Source organism: Saimiri boliviensis, chromosome 13 (assembly GCF_048565385.1).
Source record: "Saimiri boliviensis isolate mSaiBol1 chromosome 13, mSaiBol1.pri, whole genome shotgun sequence".
NCBI classification, from domain to species: domain Eukaryota; kingdom Metazoa; phylum Chordata; class Mammalia; order Primates; family Cebidae; genus Saimiri; species Saimiri boliviensis.
This window is the reverse complement of record NC_133461.1, coordinates 66,468,426-66,491,952: the sequence shown is the minus strand read 5'-3', so window position 1 is coordinate 66,491,952 and position 23,527 is coordinate 66,468,426. Positions and strand designations below refer to the sequence as shown.

The 23,527-nt window shown below is 43.7% G+C and overlaps 1 protein-coding gene across 2 annotated transcripts in view; it reads right to left on the bottom strand.

Annotated features, from left to right (window-relative positions):
- The window catches only part of RAB31 (RAB31, member RAS oncogene family), a 156,851-nt gene that overhangs the window by 132,564 nt on the left and 760 nt on the right, over positions 1–23,527 (bottom strand). Inside the window, exon 1 of one of the 2 annotated variants that reach the window (XM_074383776.1) lies at positions 20,730–23,336. The exons of the other annotated variant lie outside the window; for it this stretch is intronic. Coding sequence (XP_074239877.1) covers positions 20,730–20,747 — 18 coding nt within the window. The 5' untranslated portion in view covers positions 20,748–23,336. Of the gene's footprint in view, positions 1–20,729; positions 23,337–23,527 lie in introns of those variants that run through there. 2 annotated transcript variants of the gene reach the window in all.

Here is a 23,527-nt window from a genome sequence, read left to right as displayed (position 1 = left end):
ACAGCAGAGAGAATTTAATGTCACCTTGCACAAGCTAATTTTCTTACTTTATTCTGTCCAAACACCTGGTAGAGGTAATAAATTATTTAATGTCAAAAAAAAAAAAAAAAAAAAAAAACAGCAAAATAGAAGAAAAGACCAAGGGAAGCTTAGGGAAGACCTGACAAGGCCAAGTGGTTAAACTGCCCCGAAAATAAAAGAGCCAGCTTGTACCTGGGCACAGTGGCACACGTCTGTAGTCCCAGCTACTCGGGAAGCTAAGGTGGGAGGTAGCTTGAGTCCAGTAGTTCGAGACCAGCCTGGGCAACACAGTGAGACCCCTATCTCAAAAACAAAAAAAACTGGCTTGATATGCAGCTGTGTGAAACAGCAGCTATGCTGTTAAGAAGACAGAAGCCAGATGGAGTGGAGAAAGAGCATTCACTCACCCTGTGGTTCTGACTTAGTATCCAGTGAGGTTCAAGTGGAACTCACAAAACCCAGAGTTGTTGGCTACGGATCCTGCAAACTCAACTCATGAGGGATGATAAACACTGAGATCTCTTCCCTCTCTCCACCAGAACAGAAGTTAAATGCAGGCGGTTTTCCACAAACTCATCACATACCATACAGGAGGAAAGAGGATTAGGGAAACGAATGCCTGATGCCAGGTCACTCTGGGCACAACTTCATCTCACTGGGCATCTCACATTGACAATACTGAATGCCCTGAGCACCAAACCCTTTGATATATTCTCTGCTGTCATTTCATATACTTTGCATTAGGACAGTGCTGGTAATCAAGAAACAGGATTTACATTTAGCATTTCAGCTTCTCCACATACAACTAATTCTGTAACCATGTTTTCTAAAATTCAGTGAGGGTCGGGCACGGTGGCTCATGCCTGTAATCCCAGCACTTTGAGAGGCCAAGGTGGGCAGATCACCTGAGGCAGCAGTTCAAGACCAGCGTGGCCAACATGGTTAAACTCCATCTCTACTAAAAAAATACAAAAATTAGCTGGGTGTGGTGGCACATGCCTATAATTCCAGCTACTCGGGAGGCTGAGGCAGGAGAATCATCTGAGCCCAAGAGGAGGCTGCAGTGAGCCAAGATCACACCACTGCACTCCAGCCTGGGCAACAAAGCAAGATTCTGTGTAAAATATATATATATATATATACAGCGAGGCTCAGACACTAAATGCATATTTTAAATGTGCCCAGTAAGTTTTGGGCTGGCTGAGAACTTAAGTAAAAAATATTTCCAAACAACATGCAGAAGTTGTTTTTAAGCTTAAAATCTTATATTTTAGCTATACCCTCAGCGATGCTGTAGAGAGGAGCTGGATTTTGGTGTATCTGAATGGCTCAGATTATGTTCCTTCCAAAAGAGATGTTTTACGTATGATCATTTTTTATATGAAGCATATAAAAAAATCATCCAGAATCTACCACGTATTTACTACATAGATAAACGTCCATCTTTAGATCTGTCATTCAATACCATGTTATTTCTTTTATGCAACAGAACGCAGCATGTCAGAAGTATGTCAAGAGAAGAGTACGAAAACAACCAGGAGTAAATTCATAATTCAGACACTACTGACTCTGATTTTTCTTAAATTCAGAAATTAATTAAACTTTTAGTAGAACACAGAGTCCAAAAGCTGACCCACATACACATGGAAATTTCATTTATGACAAAGATAACATATCAGACCAGTAGATAATGATTATGAATTAATCAATACATGGTATTAAAACAACCAGCTAAGCATTTAGAGTGTGGCGGGGGAGGAGAGACTGAATCCCTAGCTGGTTCTTTATCCCAAAATCCATATGCTCAAATAATTTAAAATGTAAAAAATAAAATACGAAAGTATTAGAACAAAATATAGGTAACTACTTTTATAATATTAGAGTGGAAAAGGATTTTCTAAACAGGACATAAAGCATCAAAATAAAAAAGACTGATATATTTAACTAAATGAAGATTTCTAAATATCAATATATTTTTAAAAGACAGTAAACAAAGTAAAACACGAAACAACAAACTGAGAAAAACATATGCAATATAAATAAAAAAGCGTTTAGCTTCTTAATATACAAAGATTTCTCACAAACCAGTAACAAAAACAACCCAACAGAAAATGGGTAAATGATGTGAATAGGCAGGTAACAGAAAAATATCAACAGTCAATAAGCAAATTTTAAAAATACCCATTGTCACTACAAAGAAATGCAAATTAGAATAGGTTATCATTTTTAATCTATAATATTAGTAAAAATGAAAAATTTTATTATATTCATGGCCAGGTGGGGCAGCTCACACCTGTGATCCCAGCACTTAGGGAGGCCAAGGTAGTGGATCACGTGAGGCCAGGAGTTCAAGACCAGCCTGGCAAACATGGTGAAACCCCGTCTCTACTAAAAATACAAAAATTAGCCAGGCGTGATGGCATATGCCTGTAATCCCAGATACTTGGGAGGTTGAGGCATGAGCATTGCTTAAACATGGGAGGCAGAGGTTGCAGTGAGCTGAGATTACACCACTGCACTTCAGCCTGGGTGATGGAGTGAGACCCTGTCTTAGAACAAACAAAAAATTAGGTTATATTCTATGTTGTAAGGGTGTAGAAAATCATGTCATCAAACATTTAAAGGGAGTGTAAATTGATACAATATTTGAGGTTAATTTTGCAATATCTTTTTAGATATCAACCTCCCATTCTCTGGCCCAGTGTTCTATTTCTAGAAAGTAACCCACAAATATTCTTCATTCATGTACCTTAAGATTCAGGTACAAAGATTTTTATTGCAGAATTGTTTGTAAAGCCAAATATTGAAAATCATGTCAACATTTATCATTAGGGCACCAGTTAAGTAAATCATGATATATTGTTGTAACAGAACACTATGTGACTTTTCAAATAAATGAGATTGCTCTATCCATGGTGCCAAGGAATGATACTCAAAGTTTACCTTTAGGGGAAAAAGGCAAGAAAATAATGTTTTCATATGCATAGGCCATACTTTAAAAAAATACACAAGGTTGGGCATGGTGCCTCACACCTATAATCCCAGCACTTTGGGAGGCCAAGGTGAGCGGATCACCTGAGGTCGGAAGTTTGAGACCAGTCTGATCAACATGGAGAAACCCCGGCTCTACTAAAAATACAAAATTAGCCAGGCGTGGTGGCACATGCCTGTAATCCCAGCTACAGGGGAAGCTGGGGCAGGAGAATCGATTGACCCCGGGAGGCAGAGGTTTTGGTGAGCCAAGATCGTACCACTGCAGTTCAACCTGGGCAACAAGAGCGAAACTCCGTCTCAAAAAATAAAAAAAAAAAAAACAGGAAATAGAAGACATTAGTAGAGAAAGGTGGCCTTTTTTACTTTTCATTTTACATTTATGTGTACCCTTTTTATTTTTGATAAGTATGCATGAAGCTAGTCATTAAAAACAACTTTTAAAAATACTGATCTATTTGCTAAGAGAGTAGATCTTAAAGTATTCTTACCACAAAAAAGATAACTGTGTGAGATAATAAATGCGTTAATTAGCTTAAGTGTGGTAATCATTTCACTATATATAATCAAAACATCATATTGTACACCTTAAAAATAGACATTCAATTTTTACTTGTCATTTATACCCCAATAGAGCTGGGGTGAGCGGAAAGACTGGTCTTAGCAAAGATTTTCTTCATAGAAAGGTTTTGTTCATTAAAAATGGAAACAAGACATATTTTTAATATTTAAGAGACCTGTTTTCAAATACCCTTGAACACTTTAAAATGGCTTAATTATATAAAATTAATATGCTTCTCGGGCTGGACACAGTGGCTCATGCCTGTAATCCCAGCTCTTTGGGAGGCCAAGACAGAAGGATCCCTTGAGGCCAGGAGTTAGAGACCAGCCTGGACAACATAATGCGAACAGCATCTCTGCAAAAAAATTTAAAAATTAGCCAGGCATGCTGGAGTACCTGTGGCCCCGGTTACTAGGAACACTGAGGTGGGAGGATCAATTGAGCCTGGGAGTGCAAGGCTGCAGTGAGCTATGATCGTACCACTGCACTCTTGCCTAGATGACAGAGAGAGACCCTGTCTCTAAGATAAAATAAAATAAAAATAATATGCTTCTCAGTTTAATTAATTGATTTTAAAAGGCTTCCAAAGACACTGCTTTCCACCCTTATTCATATCCCAGAAAATGCTATTATCTGCATAGCACCAGGTCGTATGGGCACAAGTGGCTATAGCTGGAAGAAGTCAGAGGGCCACAGCCTGCCCAGCCCACCTCCCCAGGCCAGCACCCATGTCTCTGCACGCTTGGCCCAATTACAGCACTCCCTGCTCCAGCCCTTTGGTGGGGAAACTTCTGTCCTAAGAATGTCTATTAAACAACATCATCTTAATATAAGTCCTTAAAAAAATAACAAAGTTCCTATAGTAAATATATGCTACAATTTAAAAACAAGCAAAACTAAATGTTATGGGGTTAGAAGTCAAGACAACCAGTTACTTTTTTTTTTAAGATAATACTAGAAAGGGGGAACAGGGTGGGCTTCTGGGCAGCTGGTAATATTATTTCTTGACCCAGGTGTTTACATAGGTTGTTCCATTTGTGAAAGTCCATCGTGCATTAAACTTAAGATTAGTGCACTTTGTATGTTATACTTCAATATAAAAATTTAGAGTATGTTATAAATTTAGTTGAATAAATGAAAATAATGATGCTCTACAGTATTCATTTAGTAAATTGAAAGCTATTACTCAGCACCTTTTACTTGCCAAACCCCGTAGCAAAGCATATTAAAGAAAACACCCGTCTTAGACGACATAGCAGTAAGAGTACCAGTGAAACACATACACACACAAAAAACAGCACAGCCAGAGCTCCTCTTGTGTTAAGAATCTATTTAAACTCCCTTAAGCCTTAAAGTTATGAGGATGTAAAAGGGTTTGGGGGAAGAAGTCTGAAGGAAGAGGCTGGTAAGGCAATATTTTGAATAAGACATGCCAGGCAAGCTTCCCTGTTAGAGGAGTTATCTATGCAAACTGTCAGTATTTTACAATGAGAAAACCAAGCTCCAGAGATTACATGATTTGCCACAGAGAATACATGCCCAAGTCCACCTGCGGCCAGGGCTCATCTGCCCTGCACTGTGCCACCCTGGCAACAGCACATGTACAGTGATCCAACAGCTGTAACAGCAGACCTGAAGACCTCTGATATCTAACAGGCCTCTGCAGTCCAACAGGCTGGCCTTCTTCATTGATCACATTTCACAAACTGACATTTCCTGAACCCAATTTATAGCTTAAAAAGTATCTATGGCCGGGCATGGTGGCTCAAGCCTGTAATCCCAGCACTTTGGGAGGCCGAGGCGGGTGGATCACAAGGTCAAGAGATCAAGACCATCCTGGTCAGCAAGGTGAAACCCCGTCTCTACTAAAAATACAAAAACTTAGCTGGGCATGGTGGTGCGTGCCTGTAATCCCAGCTACTCAGGAGGCTGAGACAGGAGAATTGCCTGAACCCAGGAGGCGGAGGTTGCGGTGAGCCGAGATCGTGCCATTGCACTCCAGCCTGGGTAACAAGAGCGAAACTCCGTCTCAAAAAAAAAAAAAAAAAAAAAAAAAGTATCTATGAGAGGCTGGGTGTGGTGGCTTACACCTGTAATCCCAGCTACTCAGAATGCTGAGGCAGGAGAATCACTTGAACCCAGGAGGGGAGGTTGTGATGAGCCGAGATCGCGCCACTGCACTCAAGCCTGGGCAACAAGAGCAAAACTCCGTCTAAAATAAAATAAAATAAAATAAAATAAAATAAAATAAAAAGTATCTTGTGAGAGAGTAAAGGAAGAAAAGAACTGGAAACGGTTGCCTCCTGCACTCTGGAGCTGGGAACCCTGGAGGTCACACTGCCTGGCTTAGGGCCCACTTCCCGAATAGCCTTTGTGACATTGAGCAAAAGCATTTCACACCGCTAAGCCTCCATTCTTCACACCTGCATATCGAAGACAAAAAGCCAAACACAGAGTTGTTTGAGGACTAAATGAAATAACATGAGGGCAGTTCACTGTAAACTGTAAGTGCTAAACAACTATTGTCGTTGTTGCTGCTGCTGTTGGTATGATTACAAACGCATTCAAACCTTTTACTGCCATCAAGGTGAGACCATCTCTGATACTGGATTTTGCCTCTGCACATCTCATACATTCCCAGAAATGACAAACAGTTATCTGTATCTCTAAAGAACCTGACCAGGACCCTGAAATTGTGGGAATTTCTGTGTTTTCCTTCCATGTAAATGCTTCCCCATGTAAATGCTTCAAACCTGGTTCAAATTAGTTAATCAAATTATTAAATTATGTTTTCAATACAAGCCCCCTTATTTTTAAAAGTCCATTCTATCAGACCAGTGGTGTTCTCCCTACTACATGCTAGTTTTTAACAAATAATTTGTAACATAGAACAATAACAATAATAACTGGTTTTGTGGCACACTTAAGTCATTATGTGCATTGGGATGTAGAATCATACAAAGCTAGTTCTAATGCTTGAAGCATCATTTATTAGCACTCAGTCCTTGAGTATGTTACCTAAATCCCTGAGCTGCAGCCTTCTTGTTAGCAAGATGAAGATAAGAACAGAACTTGCCCTTACAAGCCTATTAATGTCATAATGTATGTAAAGCACTTATTTGGTAGGGTAGATTAAAGATGACCACAAATTCTTGCAATTCCTCCCACCAAGAGGTGGAGTCTAATTCTCCTCTCTTTGCTTCTGGACTGGCCTTGCTAAAATGCTTGACCAATAAAATATGGTAGAAATGGCATTCTGGGATCTGTGAGGCTAGGTCAGAAGCCTTTTAGCACCCACCTCCCCAAAGCTTTGTAACACTTGCTGTGAACTCAGCCAGCCACCATGTGACCTGAGACTCCATGCTATGAGGAAGCCCAAGCTACCCAGGTAGAGAGGCCACATGGAGAGCGATACTTGATTAGCACCTAACTGACCCAGCCTGCCCGGCCCGGTCACCAGACAAGTAAGCAACGAAGCCTTTAGATAACTAACAACTGCCCGTCTGTGAGTTGTTACCCACAGAACTGTGAGAAATATTGTTATTTGGAGCCACTGAGGTTGGGGTAGTTCATTATGCAACAATAGGTAACAAATACTAAGCACAGTCCCTGGCACATGAGTTATACTCAGTACAAGCCTACGTGCTTAGGATTATGGGGCTATTACCTTTTTTCATATACTAGAATAATTACAAGCTCATCTGCATAATGACGACCTTCTTAATCAAAGGCATTCTGAAGTCCTTCCTTGAAAGAAAGTAGTACCCTTCAGGGCTATGTACCAATCCTTCTCAACTATTCCTGACATTGCTGAGATTCACAGCAGAAGCTCTTACAAATTATTATAGTGCTTGTGAGTCTACAATTACTGTTTCTCTTTCATCCGTGAATATTTTTAATAAGGAAGAAGCCAAGGGCATATAAAGAAGGCATGAGTAGAACGTAACTACTTCGTTCATAAGCACAAATAAGAATGTGCGCATCTGGTTATTTGTGACACAACAATTATGACTAACAAGTCAGAAGCAAAACGCTGATTCAAGTGAAGTGTCCAACCATGCAATTCTCATTAACAGTAGCAACATATGTAAATCAGTACATTACGTGAAGCATCATTTCAATAATAATGTTTTTTAAATACTTATATTTTGATTACACAACATTACACACTAGGTTCTTGCTATGCTTTAGATGCAGTTTGTTTGTCCCCACCAAAATCGTGTTGAAATTTGATCACCAGTGTAACGGTGCTGGGAAGTGGGCCTCATAGGGGGTGTTCGGGTCATAAGGGATGGATCCTTATGAATACACTAATATCCTTCCGCTGGGGTGGGTGAGTTCTGACTCTAACAGGAATGGATTATTTCCAGAAACAATGGGTTGGTAAAAAGAGACTGGCTTCTTTGGTTTTGCTCTCTTGTATCCTCACTTACCATGTGACTTCTTTGTACACACCCACTCCACTTCCACTTTCTGCCATGAGTGGAAGCAGCCTGAGGCCCTCACCAGATGTAGCTGCCCAATCCTGGACTTTCCAGCCACCAGAATCATAAGCCAATTTCTTTATACGTTACCCAATCCTGGGTGTTCTCTTACAAAACACAAAATAGATTAAGAAAATTATCTTGCTAAGATTAATCTATGAAAAATAATATAACTCATCTTTTTAAAGAGAGGTCTTTTTAAAATTTTTATTTGCCATATTTATTAACAATTCCCTAACAAATTAAGTGTTTTGGAAGATCTTGAAATGACTGAGCTCATTATTCACATGTCCATAAAATGCTTTTATGGGCCAGGTACAGTGGCTCACGCCTGTAATCCCAGCGCTTTGGAAGGCCAAGGTAGGCAGATCACCTGAGGTCAGGAGTTTGAGACCAGCCTAACCAACATGGTGAAACCCCATCTCTACTAAAAATACAAAAATTAGCCAGGCATGGTGGCGTGTGCCTGTAAACCCAGCTACTCAGGAGGCTGAGGCATGAGAATTGCTTGAACCCGGGAAGCGGAGGTTGTGGTGAGCCGAGATCATGCCACTGCACTCCAGCATGGATGACAGAACAAGACTTCATCTTAAAAAAAAAAAAAAAAAAGTCTAATGCATTCTTTGCTTTATTTTGCAACATAGACTTTTGAGGTTTCAATAGTATCTGCGTCTACTTATGGGAGTAGCTAGGACTTTCAGGGTTGTCTATTAATTGTGTCATACCAGAAAAAGTAGTAAAGCTGTACAGCTGAGGAATAGCATATCAGCAGACACTGGTCATACCTGAGAACATACCTCCACCTTCCACCTGGTGGTGCCACAGGAACACAACCTTCCTTGTCCAGAGTGCTGCCAATACCGTGACACTTCATAAGGGAACAAATGGGTTCCATCAGCCCCTGGCCAATCACAGTGGTTAGAGCAGGGTTTCTCAGCCCCTTTAAGACTTCACATATTTTCATAAGGGAAAAAACCATCTCACGGACCCCAAGGTAGTCATTAACTATTCCACTGTGTCAATATACACAAATAATAAGGGTACACATAAACTGTGCTATTCTGAAACTACAAAATAGACACAGATGCATTGACTAAATAAAAATTAAACTATAAAACAATGACGTTCCACTTGACAGTTTCACATGGTGGACAGTGTTGCTCCACTGTGGCGGGATTCTGAGGTGTGCACCCTACGCTGTGTCATGGTTTAATTCCTTCGTGCTCCACACACGGTCTGTCAGCAACGTCTGTCAGCTCCACCTTCAAAACCCAGCTCACATGGGACCACATGCACCACCTTGCTGCTACACTCTGGAAGTTACTGCTGTCTCCCATGTTCATTCAGCCTCCTCCTGTGGTTGGTCCTCACACAGCTGCCAGGGCAATCCTCATAAACGGTAAGTCAGATCATGTCCTTGCTCTGTACCAAAACCTTCGCAAGCTCTCCCACTTGATTCCAAGGAAATGCCAAAGTTCCTACACTGGCCCGCAAGACCCCACCTGATCCAGCCCCAAACCTCCCTGACCTAACCCCCTTCTATTCCCTCCTCTCCCTCCCTTCTCTTTCCTGCCCCAGCCACACTGCTCGCCTGCTGGTCCTCAGATTCACCAGGCATGCCCACCCCATTCCGGCCTCACAGACCCCTCTGCCTGGCAGCCCACATGGCAGCCCTGAGTACTGTCTCTTTGGTCTTCACTCTGCTGCCTCCTTTCAGAGACACTTTCTCAAGCCCCCACCTGAAACCGCGCTCCTCTCAATCAGCATGCCCAGGGCCCTTCCTCACTTTCCGTCTCTCCACCGCCGTCCCCACCATCTGCCACACTGGGTATTTGTGCATTGCCTGTCACCCCTACTAGACTATCAGCTCCATGAGGTCGGCAACAGTCCATGTTGTTACCTGCTATTCCCCCAACCCCTGGAAACTGCCTGGTACATAACAGTCACTCAATAAACACCTGCTGCATGTGCTGCAGAATCACATGGTCTTCACATAACCCCAATTATTTCTTTTTTTTTTTTTTTTTTTTTTGAGATGGAGTCTTGCTCTGTCACCCAGGTTGAAGTGCAGTGGCACAATCTCGGCTCACTGCAACCTCCACCTCCCAGGTTAAAGTGATTCTCCTGCCTCAGCCTCCTTGGTAATTGGAATTACAGGCACCCACCACCACACTCGGCTAATTTTTAATATTTTTTAGTAGAAACAGAGTTTCACCATGTTGGCCAGGCTGGTCTGGAACTACTGACCTCAAGTGATCCACCCGTCTGGGCCTCTGGAAGTGCTGGGATTACAGGCGTGAGCCACCACACCCGGTTGACCCCAATTATGTCTGTACTAACTCGGCCTTGATTATTTTCTCCTTAGCCAGTCTTAATGATGTTAAAGTTGTCACACAGAATTCTATCTCAGGATGATGACCTGGAAGATCCACGATGTAATTTTAATTATTTTTCAAATAACAGCTCACAGAAACCAGAAATGCCACACACAGAAAACGTGTAGAACCCTGAGAACAGATGGGCAGGCTCATTAACTTCCCTAGACCCCATTTTGAGGAAGAAGAGATTAGAGAATGGTGAAAAGCCCAAATACCACCCCCTGAAGAGGTCACCATTCCCCAAAAGGAGGTGGCTGCCTTCCTGTGATGGACCACGGACCCCAGAGAACAGCCTGCACGAGTAAAAGCGGAGCACTACCTGATAAGCCAAATCTGCGTCCTGGTGATGACAGACCTGTCATTACACCGAAGCTATAAACTCAAACTGCAAGGCCCCTTTATAATCTTTCCAATTTCATTACCAGTGTACCACTTATTTCTAGTAAAAACCAAATGGATCTCTCCCTATCAAGCATCTCCTTGTCCCCCGCAGCACATTTTGTAGGTTTTAACATAATTACACCAAGTAATACATGCTCACTAAATAAACCAATACAGTGAAGTAAAAAAATTAAGAATAAATTACTTATGAGCCCAAATCTGCCTCCCACCCCATGCAGGTAACCACTCTGACCCCAAGTCTCTGGGGAACTTTCTCCCTGGGTGTGGATGTCTCAGGTAGGTGAAGCCACTCCCACTCGCTCCCAGATACGCCCCTTCTGCACCTCACCTGACATCAGCCCTTCTTCTGGTTCATCAGCAGACACCACAAACTCTCCCTGGTCACCCCAAACTCCACCATCCCTCACCTTCTGAACATCTGGCAACTAAGCATCTGGCGATATCCCATTGGGATTCCTGGTGTTGTTAAATAACTTTTCCCACATATGCCATAGCAGACTGTAAACCTCAAGGACAGAGCCTACCGCAGAGCACCCATGTAATACAACAATTTCAAATACAAAGATTTCAATCTGGGCATGGTGGCTCATGTCTGTAATCCCAGCACTTTGGGAGGCAGGCAGATCACTTGCAGTCAGGAGTTTGAGACCAGCCTGGCCAACATGGCGAAACCCCATCTCTACTAAAAATATAAAAATTAGTCAGGCATGGTGGTGCGTGCCTGTAATTCCAGCTGCTTGGAAAGCTGAGGCAGGAGAATTGCTTGAACCCCGGAGGCAGATGTTGCAGTGAGCCGAGATCACGCCACTGCACTCCATCCTGGGCAACAGAGCGAGACTCCATCTGAAAAAAACAAAAACAAGGTGAGCCTAGCCAGGCTTGATGGCAACCCTGGCAGTGCCCTGCTGTGTCCTGCAGCTTGCTGAGTGCCTGCTGTGGCACAGCGGGAAGGAGTTTGGCACATTCCCAATGAAAGGGTGGGAGGAAGTTAAAAGCAGGGTTAGAAACATTTTCCTGTAAGAGCAAAGCCCTGGGTGCCTCTTTCAAAGAGGTCGGGCTGATGACTCATCATGAGAAGTGGAGAGAATAAGAAAACAAATTAAAATGATGGAAGAAAATGATCCTGCAGGGGCAGAAAAAAAGCAGTGACATAACAGAAGAAATACAGGCAGGATGGTGAGGTTGACATGGGTCCTAAAATATAAAGCCATCCTCCTAAAGTAAAACAAAAGACAGAAAAAGAAAAGATAAATGAGATGAGTGTTACAGAAAAGGAGGGCAGGCAGGATGACTTCTCTTTGGCTGTGGGATCACAAACAAACTAAAAAGAACAAACAGGATATTGCCAGCTAGTACAATGATGTGTCATTATTAAGAAATGGGATTAAAGCCATCAGTCCTGTATTTCTTACCTCTGCAGTCTAAAACTACAATCAGCATGTACCATTTCACTACTTGATCATTTCCATTCCTTCACAATTAGATCAAATTTTATTTTATATATATATATATGTGTATATATAATTTTAATATATATATTAAAGACATAATTTTTTAATTTTATATGTGTATATATGTGTGTATATACACATATACATAATATATATGTATATTTGATTATATATATGTATATATACACACATATTTATTTCTTTTGAGACAGAGTCTCACTCTGTCACTCAGGCTGGAGTACAGTGGTACAATCTCAGCTCACTGCAATCTCCACCTCCTGGGTTCAAGTGATTCTCATGACTCAGCCTCCAGGATAGCTGGTTGATTACAGGCACATGCCACCATGCTCAGCTATTTTTTGTATTTTTAGCAGAGACGGGGTTTCACCATGTTGGCCAGGCTGGTCTCAAACTCCTGACCTCAAGTGATCCACCCTCTTCAGCCTCCCAAAGTGCTGGGATTACAGGCGTGACCAACCATGCCTGGCCTTCAAATTTTAATTAGCATGCATCGCTTTATGTTAAGGTCTGAATATTTGTGATCCCCAAAATTCATATGTTGAAATCCTTACCACCAAAGTGATAATATTAGGAGGTAGAGCCTTTGGAAAATGATTAGGTCATGAGGCTGGAGCTCTCATGAATGGGATTAGTGCCTTATGGAAGAGGCCCCAGAGAGCTCCCTTACCCAGTGGAAAGATGCAATCTGCAAACCATTAGAGAACCCTCACCAGGACCTGCCTGTGCAGATACCCTGATGGTGGCCTTCCAGCCTCCAGAACTACAGGAAATACATTTCTGTTGTTTATCAGCCCCCAGTCTATGGTACTCTGCTATAACGTTAGCCCAAAAGGACTAATGTACTTGATAAGAAAACAATTAGCTCTTTAGACTTTTATTGTGAAAGTTCAGAAAATAAAGCCAGGTGCACTGGCTCATGCCTATAGTTCCAGCACTTTGGGAAGCCAAGGCAGGTGGATCACCTGAGGTCAAGAGTTCAAGACCAGCCTGACCAACATGGTGAAACTCCATCTCTATTAAAAATACAAAATTAGCTGGGCATGGTGGCATGCGCCAGTAATCCCAGCTACTTGGGAGGCTGAGGCCAGAGAACTGCTTGAACCTGGGAGGCAGAGATTGCAGTGAGCCAAGATCACACCATTGCACTCCAGCCTGGGCAACAAGAGCAAAACTCCAACTCAAAAAGAAAGGTCCATAAAATATTTTAGCTGCCAAAATTAAGTATAAATTAACTAGGTAGTATTGATGTCATGAGACGTACTTTTTAAAAAACTTTCTTATCCCAGCAGTTTGGGAGGCTGAGGCAGGTGGATCACTAGAGCCCAGGAGTTCCAGACCAGCCTGGACAACATGACAAGTCTCATCCCAATAAAAAATACCAAAAAAAGTATCCAGGTGTGGTGCGCACCTGTAGTCCCAGCTACTCGGGAGACTGAGGTAGGAGGATTGCTAGAACCAAGAGGTCAGGGATGCAGTGAGCTGTGATTGCACCACTGCACTCCAGCCTGGGCAAGACCCTGTCTCAAAAAAATAAATAAATAAAAAGTAAATGAAACTTTCTTAATTTACCAATTAAAACAAAAAAGAACACTTAGCTTTTCCTCCTTGCCAGCAGAGGGCAAGTTTCATGTGATACTCCATGTACTCTGTGTGTGTGCGTGTGTGTGTGTGTGTGTGTGCGCGCGCACACACGTGTCTCCCTCTCTTTCCCCTTCTCTTCTCCTCTTTCTCTCTTCTTCTCTCCCACTTTCTCCCTCTGTCCTTCCCTCCCAGGGTTACATATTATATTTACAGATCCTAGTTAGGAAAGTGATTTCATGAGGGCAGAGAGTAGTCCTGGATAATGCAGGTATTTTTTTCTTGAAACAAACAAACAAACAAATAACATTGATAGAAAGAGATCTAGCTCTCTGTGGCATCCTGTTCAAAGAAGAAAAAATAGAAGGGAAATTACTTCCCATATCTTCTGGGTTAAATGTGGAGCAAACAGAAGTCACATTCATGACTTCTAGAGAATTCAAGCAGTCTGAGGCATCTAAAGCAAGGAAATATATTCCAAAAAGACCCATCAAAAGATCCCACAGTGAAAAAACTCATTTGGTGACCTGATGTTAAACCCCACTTTTCGGAAACAGGAAGATCACTTGAGATTGGGAGGTTAAGGCTGCAGTGAGCTGTGATTGCACCACTGTACTCCAGCCTGGATGACAGAGTGAGACCCTGTCTCAAAAAAAAAAAAAAAAAAAAAAAAGCCCACTTTTCAGCTGGGCAAAGTGGCTTATACCTGTAATCCCAATACTTTTGGAGAGACTGCGGTGGGAGGATTGCTTGAGCCTATGAATTCAAGACTAACCTGGGGAACACAGCAAGACCCCAGCTCAACAACAACAAAAAAGGATGATTGGCCCAGTATGGTGGCACACTTGTAGTCCCAGCTACTCAGGAGGCTGAGGCAGAAGAATCACTTGAGGCCAAGAGTTCGAGACTATAATGAGTTATGATCACACCACTGCATTCCAGCCTGGGCAACAGAGCAAGACTCCATCTCAAATAAAAATTCCACTTTTCTTTTCCTCATTTCTGCTGACAAAGTTAGACAACAAGAAAGACCACTCTGACTCCTCAGGACATACGATCCTCTCCACAGCTCAGCAGCTTACCACGGGAGGAGGCCATAGGACCAGCGTCAAGCCCTGAGTAAACAAGAAGCAAGCCAGGCGCAGTGGCTCACGCCTGTAATCCCAATACTTTGGGAGGCCGAGGCGGACAGATCACGAGGTCAAGAGATCGAACCCACTCTGGCCAACATAGTGAAACCCTGTCTCTACTAAAATACAAAAAAATTAGCTGGGCATGGTGGTGCGCATCTGTAGTCCCAGCTACTTGAGAGGCTGAAGCAGGAGAATTACTTGAACCCAGGAGGCGGAGGTTGCGGTGAGCTGAGCCGAGATCAACCACTGCACTCCAGCCTAACGCCTGGCAACAGAGCAAGACTCTGTCTCAAGAAAAAAAAAAAAAACAAGAAACAGACACCTCCACCCTGGGCTCTGAAGACACTGAGCACACTCAAACCCCCACCAGCCCACTCCCACTCAAATGTCTTGCCTTCTTTTCCCATAAAGCACCTCCTAACAGATCATATGATTTAATTTTCCCACCTTTCTGCTAAAATGTAGGCTCCACAAAGTCAAAGTCCTGTGTCAGACGCACCACTGCCTGACACTTGCAAAGCTAAGAAATATATATATACTTACAGCTACATCTTTATATACATATTTATTTCTATATGTATTTATACTTATTAATTTATATATGTATTTCTTGAATGGTCTTATTTTTTAATATGATCATGTATAATATTAAAATAAAATGTATAATATATTTCTATACATACATATTTCTATATGTATATAGAAATATATATTTATTTCTAAAAATATACGTTTTTCATTTTTATTTAGAAATAAATACATAAAAAAGTGTGTGTGTGTGTGTGTATATATATATATATATACATATATACTTTTTTTTTTTTTAATGGAGTCTCGCTCTGTCGCCCAGGCTGGAGTGCAGTGGCGAGATCTTGGTTCACTGCAACCTCCGCCTCCTGGATTCAAGTGATTCTCCTGCCTCAGCCTCAGGAGTATTTGGGACTATAGGCGCGTGCCACCATGACCGGTTAATTTTTTTTTTTTTTTTGAGACGGAGTCTCACTCCATCACCAGTCACCAGGCTGGAGTACAGTGGTGGGACCTCGGCTCACTGCAACCTCCGCCTCCCGGGTTCAAGCAATTCTCCTGCCTCAGCCTCCCGAGTCGCTGGGATTACAGGCACGCGCCACCACACCCAGCTAATTTTTTTGTATTTTAGTAGAGACAGGGTTTCACCATGTTGGCCAGGATGGTCTCAATCTCCTGACCTCGTGATCTGCCTGCCTCGGCCTCCCAAAGTGCTGGGATTACAGGCGTGAGCCACTATCCCCGGCCAGAAATATTTTTTTAATAAATGCCACAGAGGCAAGTGGCAAAGAGTGTTTTAATATTACACATGATCACATTAAAAAATAAGACCATTCAAGATCGCCTATGTTTTATTCTCACCAAAACACTGAACCTGAAAGCAGCAATGAGGAAACAGACACTTCCAGATCTCGGGACCTCCTACAAGACAACTGGCCTGGATTCTTCAAAAACGCCAGAGTCATGGGGAAAAAAGAAGGGGAACTGTTTTAGACGCACAGTGACTAAAGAGACGGGACAATCAAATGTAATAGAGGATCTCTAACTGGACCCTTTAAACAGCTGGAAAGGACATTTGGGGACAACTGGAAACATCTGAACATGGACTATATGTTTGATACTATTATTGTACCTGTGTTCAATTTTGGGGATGGGAGCATAGGATTGTGGTTACATAGGAGAATGCCCTTTTTCCTAAAAGACACACACTGAAGCATTTAGGGGTAAAGTGCCACCATGTCTGCAGCTTACTTTTAAACGGTTCAAAACAAATGTTAAGTATTTTATAAACAGAGAGACAGGCCGGGAGTGGTAGTTCATGCCTGTAGTCCCAGCACTTTGGGAGGTCGAGGCAGGTGGAGCGCTTGAGGCCAGGAGTTAGAGACGAGCCTAGCCAACATGGTGAAACCCCATCTCAACTTAAAAAATACAAAAATTAGCCGGGCATAGTGGTGCATGCTTATAATCCCAGCTACTCGGGAGACCAAGGCAAGAGAATCACTTGAACCCAAGAGGTGGAGTGGAGGTTGCAGTGAGCCAAGATCACGCCACTGCACCCCAGCCTGGACGACAAAGTGAGACTCCATCTCAAAAAAAAAAAAAAAACAGAGACAAAGGACAAGTGGTAAAATGTTATCCCTGCTGAATCTAGGGCACATTCATAGTCCTTTCAACTATTGTTTAAGTTTTAAATTTTTAGCAAAAAAAAAAAAAAAATGGGGCAAAGGGAATTAAAAATAAAAGACCCAGTGCTAGAGAGACAGAGAGTACGAAGTGTCAACGGAAGAGTGGACAGGCTGGGAGAGGAGGAACTATGCCAGAAAATATAGTATGATCCTGAATCCCCTACCAGGGCCTGGAGTGCACACACCCACCTTTCCTTCCCTGTCAAAGCCCTACTCACCCATTTAGGAACTGTTCAAATCCTTCCTACTCCAAGAAATCTCCCCAGCTCCCCACTTCGACTCCCACCATCTCCCACTGTACATGCAACACCTCCTGCATCACAACCATCAGCATGGGCCGTGCTCCCGTGCATGTGGCACAGGAACCAACCAGAAGCCTCTCCATCCCAGGCAGGGACCAGATCCCTGCCTGACCTACTTTCTGTCTCTACCAGAGTTAGCACAGCACTGAGCCATTGCAGGTACCCAAGACAGATCTGGAGCAAGAACTTTCTGTCCCTCCCATGCCATCATGTCTAATAAGTGAGATGACAGTCAGTATTTCTCATCATCAGACCACACTACTTCTGTTCTGCATGGCAGGCCACGATAAGTACCATAATGAGAATCCAGTCAATGCTACAGAGCTCACTGCTGGTGTGTTCCTGTCCCTGGGAAGGCAGCGGTCACTGCTGTCTTGTCTACCTGCACCATAGCTTCCAGCATGAAAGAAACACTCCACAAATGGTGAATGGCTGAATGAACAAATACCTATTCCATTTTCAAACACATATCATAAATGATAAAAACTAAGACAAATGGAAATGTAAAATCTGCACAGGCAGGCAAACACCAAATAAGTGTAGTCTACTGGACTTAATTAAATTGTAAAGGTCTTTTCCAATTAGTGAACTCAAAATCTTTTGTGTTCTAGCACAGGGGTCTCCGACCCCTGGTGTGGTACTGGTCCCTGGCCTGTTAAGAACCAGGCTGCACAGCAGGAGGTGAACAGTGAGCCAGCATTACTGGCTAAGCTCTGCCTCCTGTCAGATCAACAGTAGCATTAGATTCTCATAGGAGTGCAAACCCTGTTGTGAACTGCGAATGTGAGGGATCTAGGTTGCATGCTCCTTATGAGAATCTAACTAATGCCTGACGATCTGGCATGGAACAACTTCACCCTAAAACCATTCTCTCCCTTCTGCTCCAATCTGTGGAAAAATTGTCTTCCATAAAACTGGTCCCCAGTGCCAAAAAGCCTGGGGACCACTGTCCTAGCACCTTAAAATGTAAAGTTTGCTATTTTCTGATGGCTACGACCTTGGCTCAGATCTAAGAAATATATCACCCACTGAAACAGTGTCATTGGGCCAGGGCAAAAGTAGGGGCCACATGCCTCAAAGCGATTGACAAGGTACTATGGAATTAATGTTTGTGTCTCCCCACCAAAATTCACATTTTGAAGCCTAACCCCCAATGTGAGAATATTAGGAGGTGGGCCTCTGAGAGGTGCGTGGGTTATGAGGGTAGAGCCCCCATGAATGGGGTTGGTGTCCTTATAAGAAGAGAAAGAGACTTGAAGACCAGAAGAAGGCAGCTGTCGGCAAACCAGAAAGTGAGCCCTCACCAGACGCTAGAGCTGCGGGCACCTTGGTCTTATACTTTCCAACCTCCAGAAGTCTGAGAATTAAATGTCTATTGTTTAAGCCCTCCAGCCTATAGTATTTTTATGATAGCAGTTCAAATTAAGACACAAGGGATGGGGGAAGGGACCATGAGAAGCTTGAAAATGCTCCTCAAATGATTCTGATATACACACCAGGGACACACTGAGCTCTGAAAGCCCAGGGAGGATGAAAGCAGCAATGTCGACCCTGAACAAAAAAGGAACAAAGGGACCCTGATGGATCCCATGAGCCTGGGCTGGGTGCATAAGACACAGTGTTGCCACATGCCAGGCACTGCTGGGAAGACATCCCACTATATCATTTATATCTACCCAGAGTCACCAATGCTGAACATACTTTCCACAAATGGTTCAATTTAATAGAGGAATCAGGTGTGCCAAGAAATAAATGCTGTGGCTAGCCACTCCACCCTCCACACCATCTCCCCTCCCCAAGAAATGCCAGTCTCTGGGGTTAAAAAAAAAAAAAATAGTAAGTTACTAGAATCTCAGATTTGGAGAGCAAATGTGATCATTACATAGCCCAACCCACTATCCTGTGCATTCCTTCCTTCCACAATAACACTAACAAATTCCTGTCGCCTTATTGAATACGCTCTCATATCGCGCTCAAAGCAACCCATGTGAGGTTGCACAGCTCTGATGATCTGCCTTACTGTGAGTATAAATCTGTTCTACTCTTGAGTCCTAGTGTCCTTGAGAAGGCAAGAGGCCTTCTGTGTGGAGGCCTTGGACATAGGTAAAGTACCCATTACCCAGATGTCTCACCAAATCACAGGCATTTGGCTGCCCTTTGATGAACTACCACACAGATTCCAACAAAGATCACGAGGAGATGCTTCAACAAGCTCCTTACCAGAAGCAAGAAAGCCCTCAGCTCTTCTAACTACTCACTCAGCTATTGGGGAAGTGGTAGAAATTTCTAAATTGTTGCCAAGGCAACCAAAGCCCAAATATAAATCTCTTTGGGATTCCATCAGGAAGCAGTTTTTAAGTGCACGCGCACAAATACCCCAAGGAAATAACAAAACAAAGGTCCCCTCCTTCTCTTTCTCCTCCCCCCCACTCTCTCTCGTCCTCCTGCTTCTTGCCACGTGGTGATGTGTGTTAAAAATGCATACTGGGAAACCTTCCACCTTTGGGGTTGAAGCAGCTGCTGCCTCAATATTGTTTTCGTTAGTTGTTTTTTTTTTGGTTTTTTTTTTGTAACATACTTTGCTGTTTTTAAGGGTGTTGCCTTTAAGCTCCATGTTTCATAATACCGGTTCAGATCACAAAGTGCGGCAAACGACACTTCCTTGGTTAAGAAAGAGGTTCATGGGGTCCTGCCCACGGTGCTTTCCCCCATCAAGCACACCCTCCTGCATGGCTGACTTCCATAGGTGACGGGGCTTAGGCCAGGAAAGGGTGTCCACAAAAGCTTGCTGGGCTGTCCCCATGTGGAATCAACCTGAGAAAGTCCACACATGAAATACGAGCCAAGAATTTCTAACAGATAACATAAAGAAACCCAATGCTCTTCAGTCCTTGGTTTTCCAAGAACACAAAGCATTCAGAGAATGTTCCACAAGCCACTGTCCATCCCATGTGGGAACATTCACCAAAAGAAGTAAGATCAGACATTCCTAACATGCCAGGAAGACAGGAAAAGCTCAGGTAGAGAAGACTTGGCACCTGGCCCACTTTCCCTCCTACCTCCTGCAAATGACTCTAATGTCAGGAGGTAAGACCCCTGACCCCATGGGTGGAGGAGGAGACTATAGCAAAGAGTGACCAGCAGGGAGCCTGTGCTGAAAGTTCTCACTGCCCATGCCCAAACCAACCTGTACCTCAAATGGGAAGCACATCCCCAAGTCCTCACTGAGCACAGGACCAGGCACAAAAAGATCAGCTCCTCAGCCTTCCCAGTGAGAGAGTGAGATTCTGTTATGAAGTCTACGTTCTCTATCAGCTTCTAAGGGAAACCCAACAGAAAGTGATTCTAACAGAGACAAAGAAGGTGTGGTTGTTAGGATCTTGGTCCTACCAAGACTTCAGGGAGGTACCTTATGGCTGAAAAACAGGAAGCTGAGTGCCAGCCACATGCAAAACTTCACCCAGAAGAGACAGACCTCCCTATGAAAAGAACAAAGAAGCCCAAGGTTCCTGTTAAAATGTTGAAAGAGCCTGGGCAACATAGGGAGACCCCGCCTCTACAAAAATAATCAAAAGTTTAGCTGCACTGGGTGGTGCACACCTGTGGTCCTAGCTACTTAGCTGAGGTGGGACCATCACCTGAGCTTGGGAGGTTGAGGCTGCAGTGAGCCGTGATGGCACCACTGCATTCCAGCCTAGGTGACAGAGTGAGACCCTATCTCAAAAATATACGTATTTGTTAAAAGGACTTTTGGACTTGGCACTGACTGACCCACAGGGTCTCTCCAATCACGAGAATAAACCTAGGCTGAGGCAGGAGGATCCACTGAGCCCAGGAATTGGAGGGTGCAGTGACCTATGATGGTATCTCTGCACTCAGTCTGTATGACAGAATGTGACACTGTCTCAAAACAAAAAGAGAGAGAGAAGAGAGTAAACCCAAGACAGTTAAAATGGCTTTGATCTCCCTCAAATGTTATTCCACCCAGAGAACCAGCCTAATTGGACGAGCAGCTAGAAACCCGGCCTGCTGCGCACATCTTACCCACGGAAGAGATAGCCAAACGAGGGGATGTGACAAATCTTATTTAGCGTGGACAAAAGGTCATTTGGCCTTTCAAATAAAATGTCCTCTGACTTCAATCAAACTGAAACTTACAGCCACCCTCAAAAAAAAAGGAAGCCACATTTGTGGTGTGATATGATTGATGTTTCTTTTTCTGAGACAGTCTCACTCTGTCACCCAGACTGGAGTGCAGGGGTGCGATTTCTGCTTACTGCAACCTCCGCTTCCCAGACTCCTGTGATTCTCCTGCCTCAGCCTCCGGAGTAGCTGGTATTATGGGCATCGGTTACTACCACCCGTCTAACTTTTTTTGTTATTTTTAGTAAATACAGAGTTTCACCACGTTGTCCAGGCTGGTCTCGAACTCCTAACCTCAAATGATCCACCCACCTCGGCCTCCCAAGGTGCTGGGATTACAGGTGTGAGCCACTGTGCCCAGCATGATTGATGTTTCAAAGCCTTCCGCCTGCCCAGAAACCTCTTCTCTGCTTTGGCATGGTTCTCCCAAATCCAGCTTCAAATTCCTACCCACAGAACTGGCAAAGGTAAGGCACTGTCTGCAGGAAGCCACTCAAAGAGTGTATCATTCTTGGAGATAAAAGAAGTAGAGAGAATTCCTCCAGCTGCCTCCTCTTCCAGGTTTGCTAATTGTCACCCTGAACTGATGTTAGTAGGAAATGGTAGCATGTATCTTAAGAGATCATCTGGTATAGTTCTCTGCCTTAAGAGGAAACATGTTATTATGCCCATTTCATAGATGAGGCCACTGAGTTGCTTTGCTTAAATGACACAGCTCGTTGGTGGGAAAGAATGAGAGCCTGGGTTTCCTGCCTCCTGACACAGGGTTCTTACCACTTGATCAGTGTCCTGGTAGGAGGATATACAGACCTGTCCCTAAATACCAAAATCGAAAATAACGGGTCCTCTAATAGGGCAGGGCTTAGACCACCTCAGTAAAAGGCAAGAGAAAGAGTTTAAGAAAAAAAGGCAAAAACATGTCCTATTTCATTTTTCCCAAGGCCAGTCCTGACAAACACAGCACACATCAAGGCTGCCTCTTCATTCCTTGGAACATGACATTCCTTCTAAGTCTCTGAAGGCCTTCCCTGAGACTGAAATGGCTCCTCAAGAGGGAAGCATGGGATTCCAGGAATGTATGTCTGGACTATATTAGAAGGCCTGGGGAACAGGGAAATCCACTTCTGCAACACCAACAGGGCAACAGAGAAAGACCAGACTAGATCCTGGCTGTGGCTGAGCAAGTGGGGTAGGTGGGGATCTCCAGGGGCCACCGCGGGGGCAGAGCCTTCCCAGATCCTCTGGAATTCTAGACCAACTGGACAACCGGGTTAGGGTAAAGGATGGTTTTGGCAGAGGTCGGTGATGGGAGCCGGGGGAGAGAACACGGTCCTGCCCGAGGTTCCAGAAAAAACTAGAGGAAGCCTAGAAACGCTGGCACAATTCAGTCCTCACCTAAATCATTTCCTCTTTCTACAGTTCTTGTACCCCCATCTTGACAGATCAGTTCGCAAAAGAATTCGACCCTTTCGCTGCTCTTTTTTAGGAAATGGTTTTCATGAGAGACCAGCTTTGCCAACGACATGGGCGGGTACACCAGGCGCCCATGCCAAAGGCTGCTGAAAACGCCCTTCGAACCAGCTCCTCTTTTATTAGAAGGAATTCTGGAATGCGATGTGGGCCTCAGAAAGGAAGAGACCCTACATTGATCTGGATTTCCAGGGGCTGTTCGCCAGCGGCTCCCCTCCGTCCTCGCCGGGTCCCCTGCCTGTGTCCCCCGGGCCGCCGGGATTCACTACTTCTTCGTTTCTGGCGGCTTTAAGGCTTCTTCGGGCTAGAAAACCCCACTTTGGGGGGAGTGGTGGTGGGGAGCACTTTCCCAGCCTGCTTCTTTGATCTGCAGCAGGT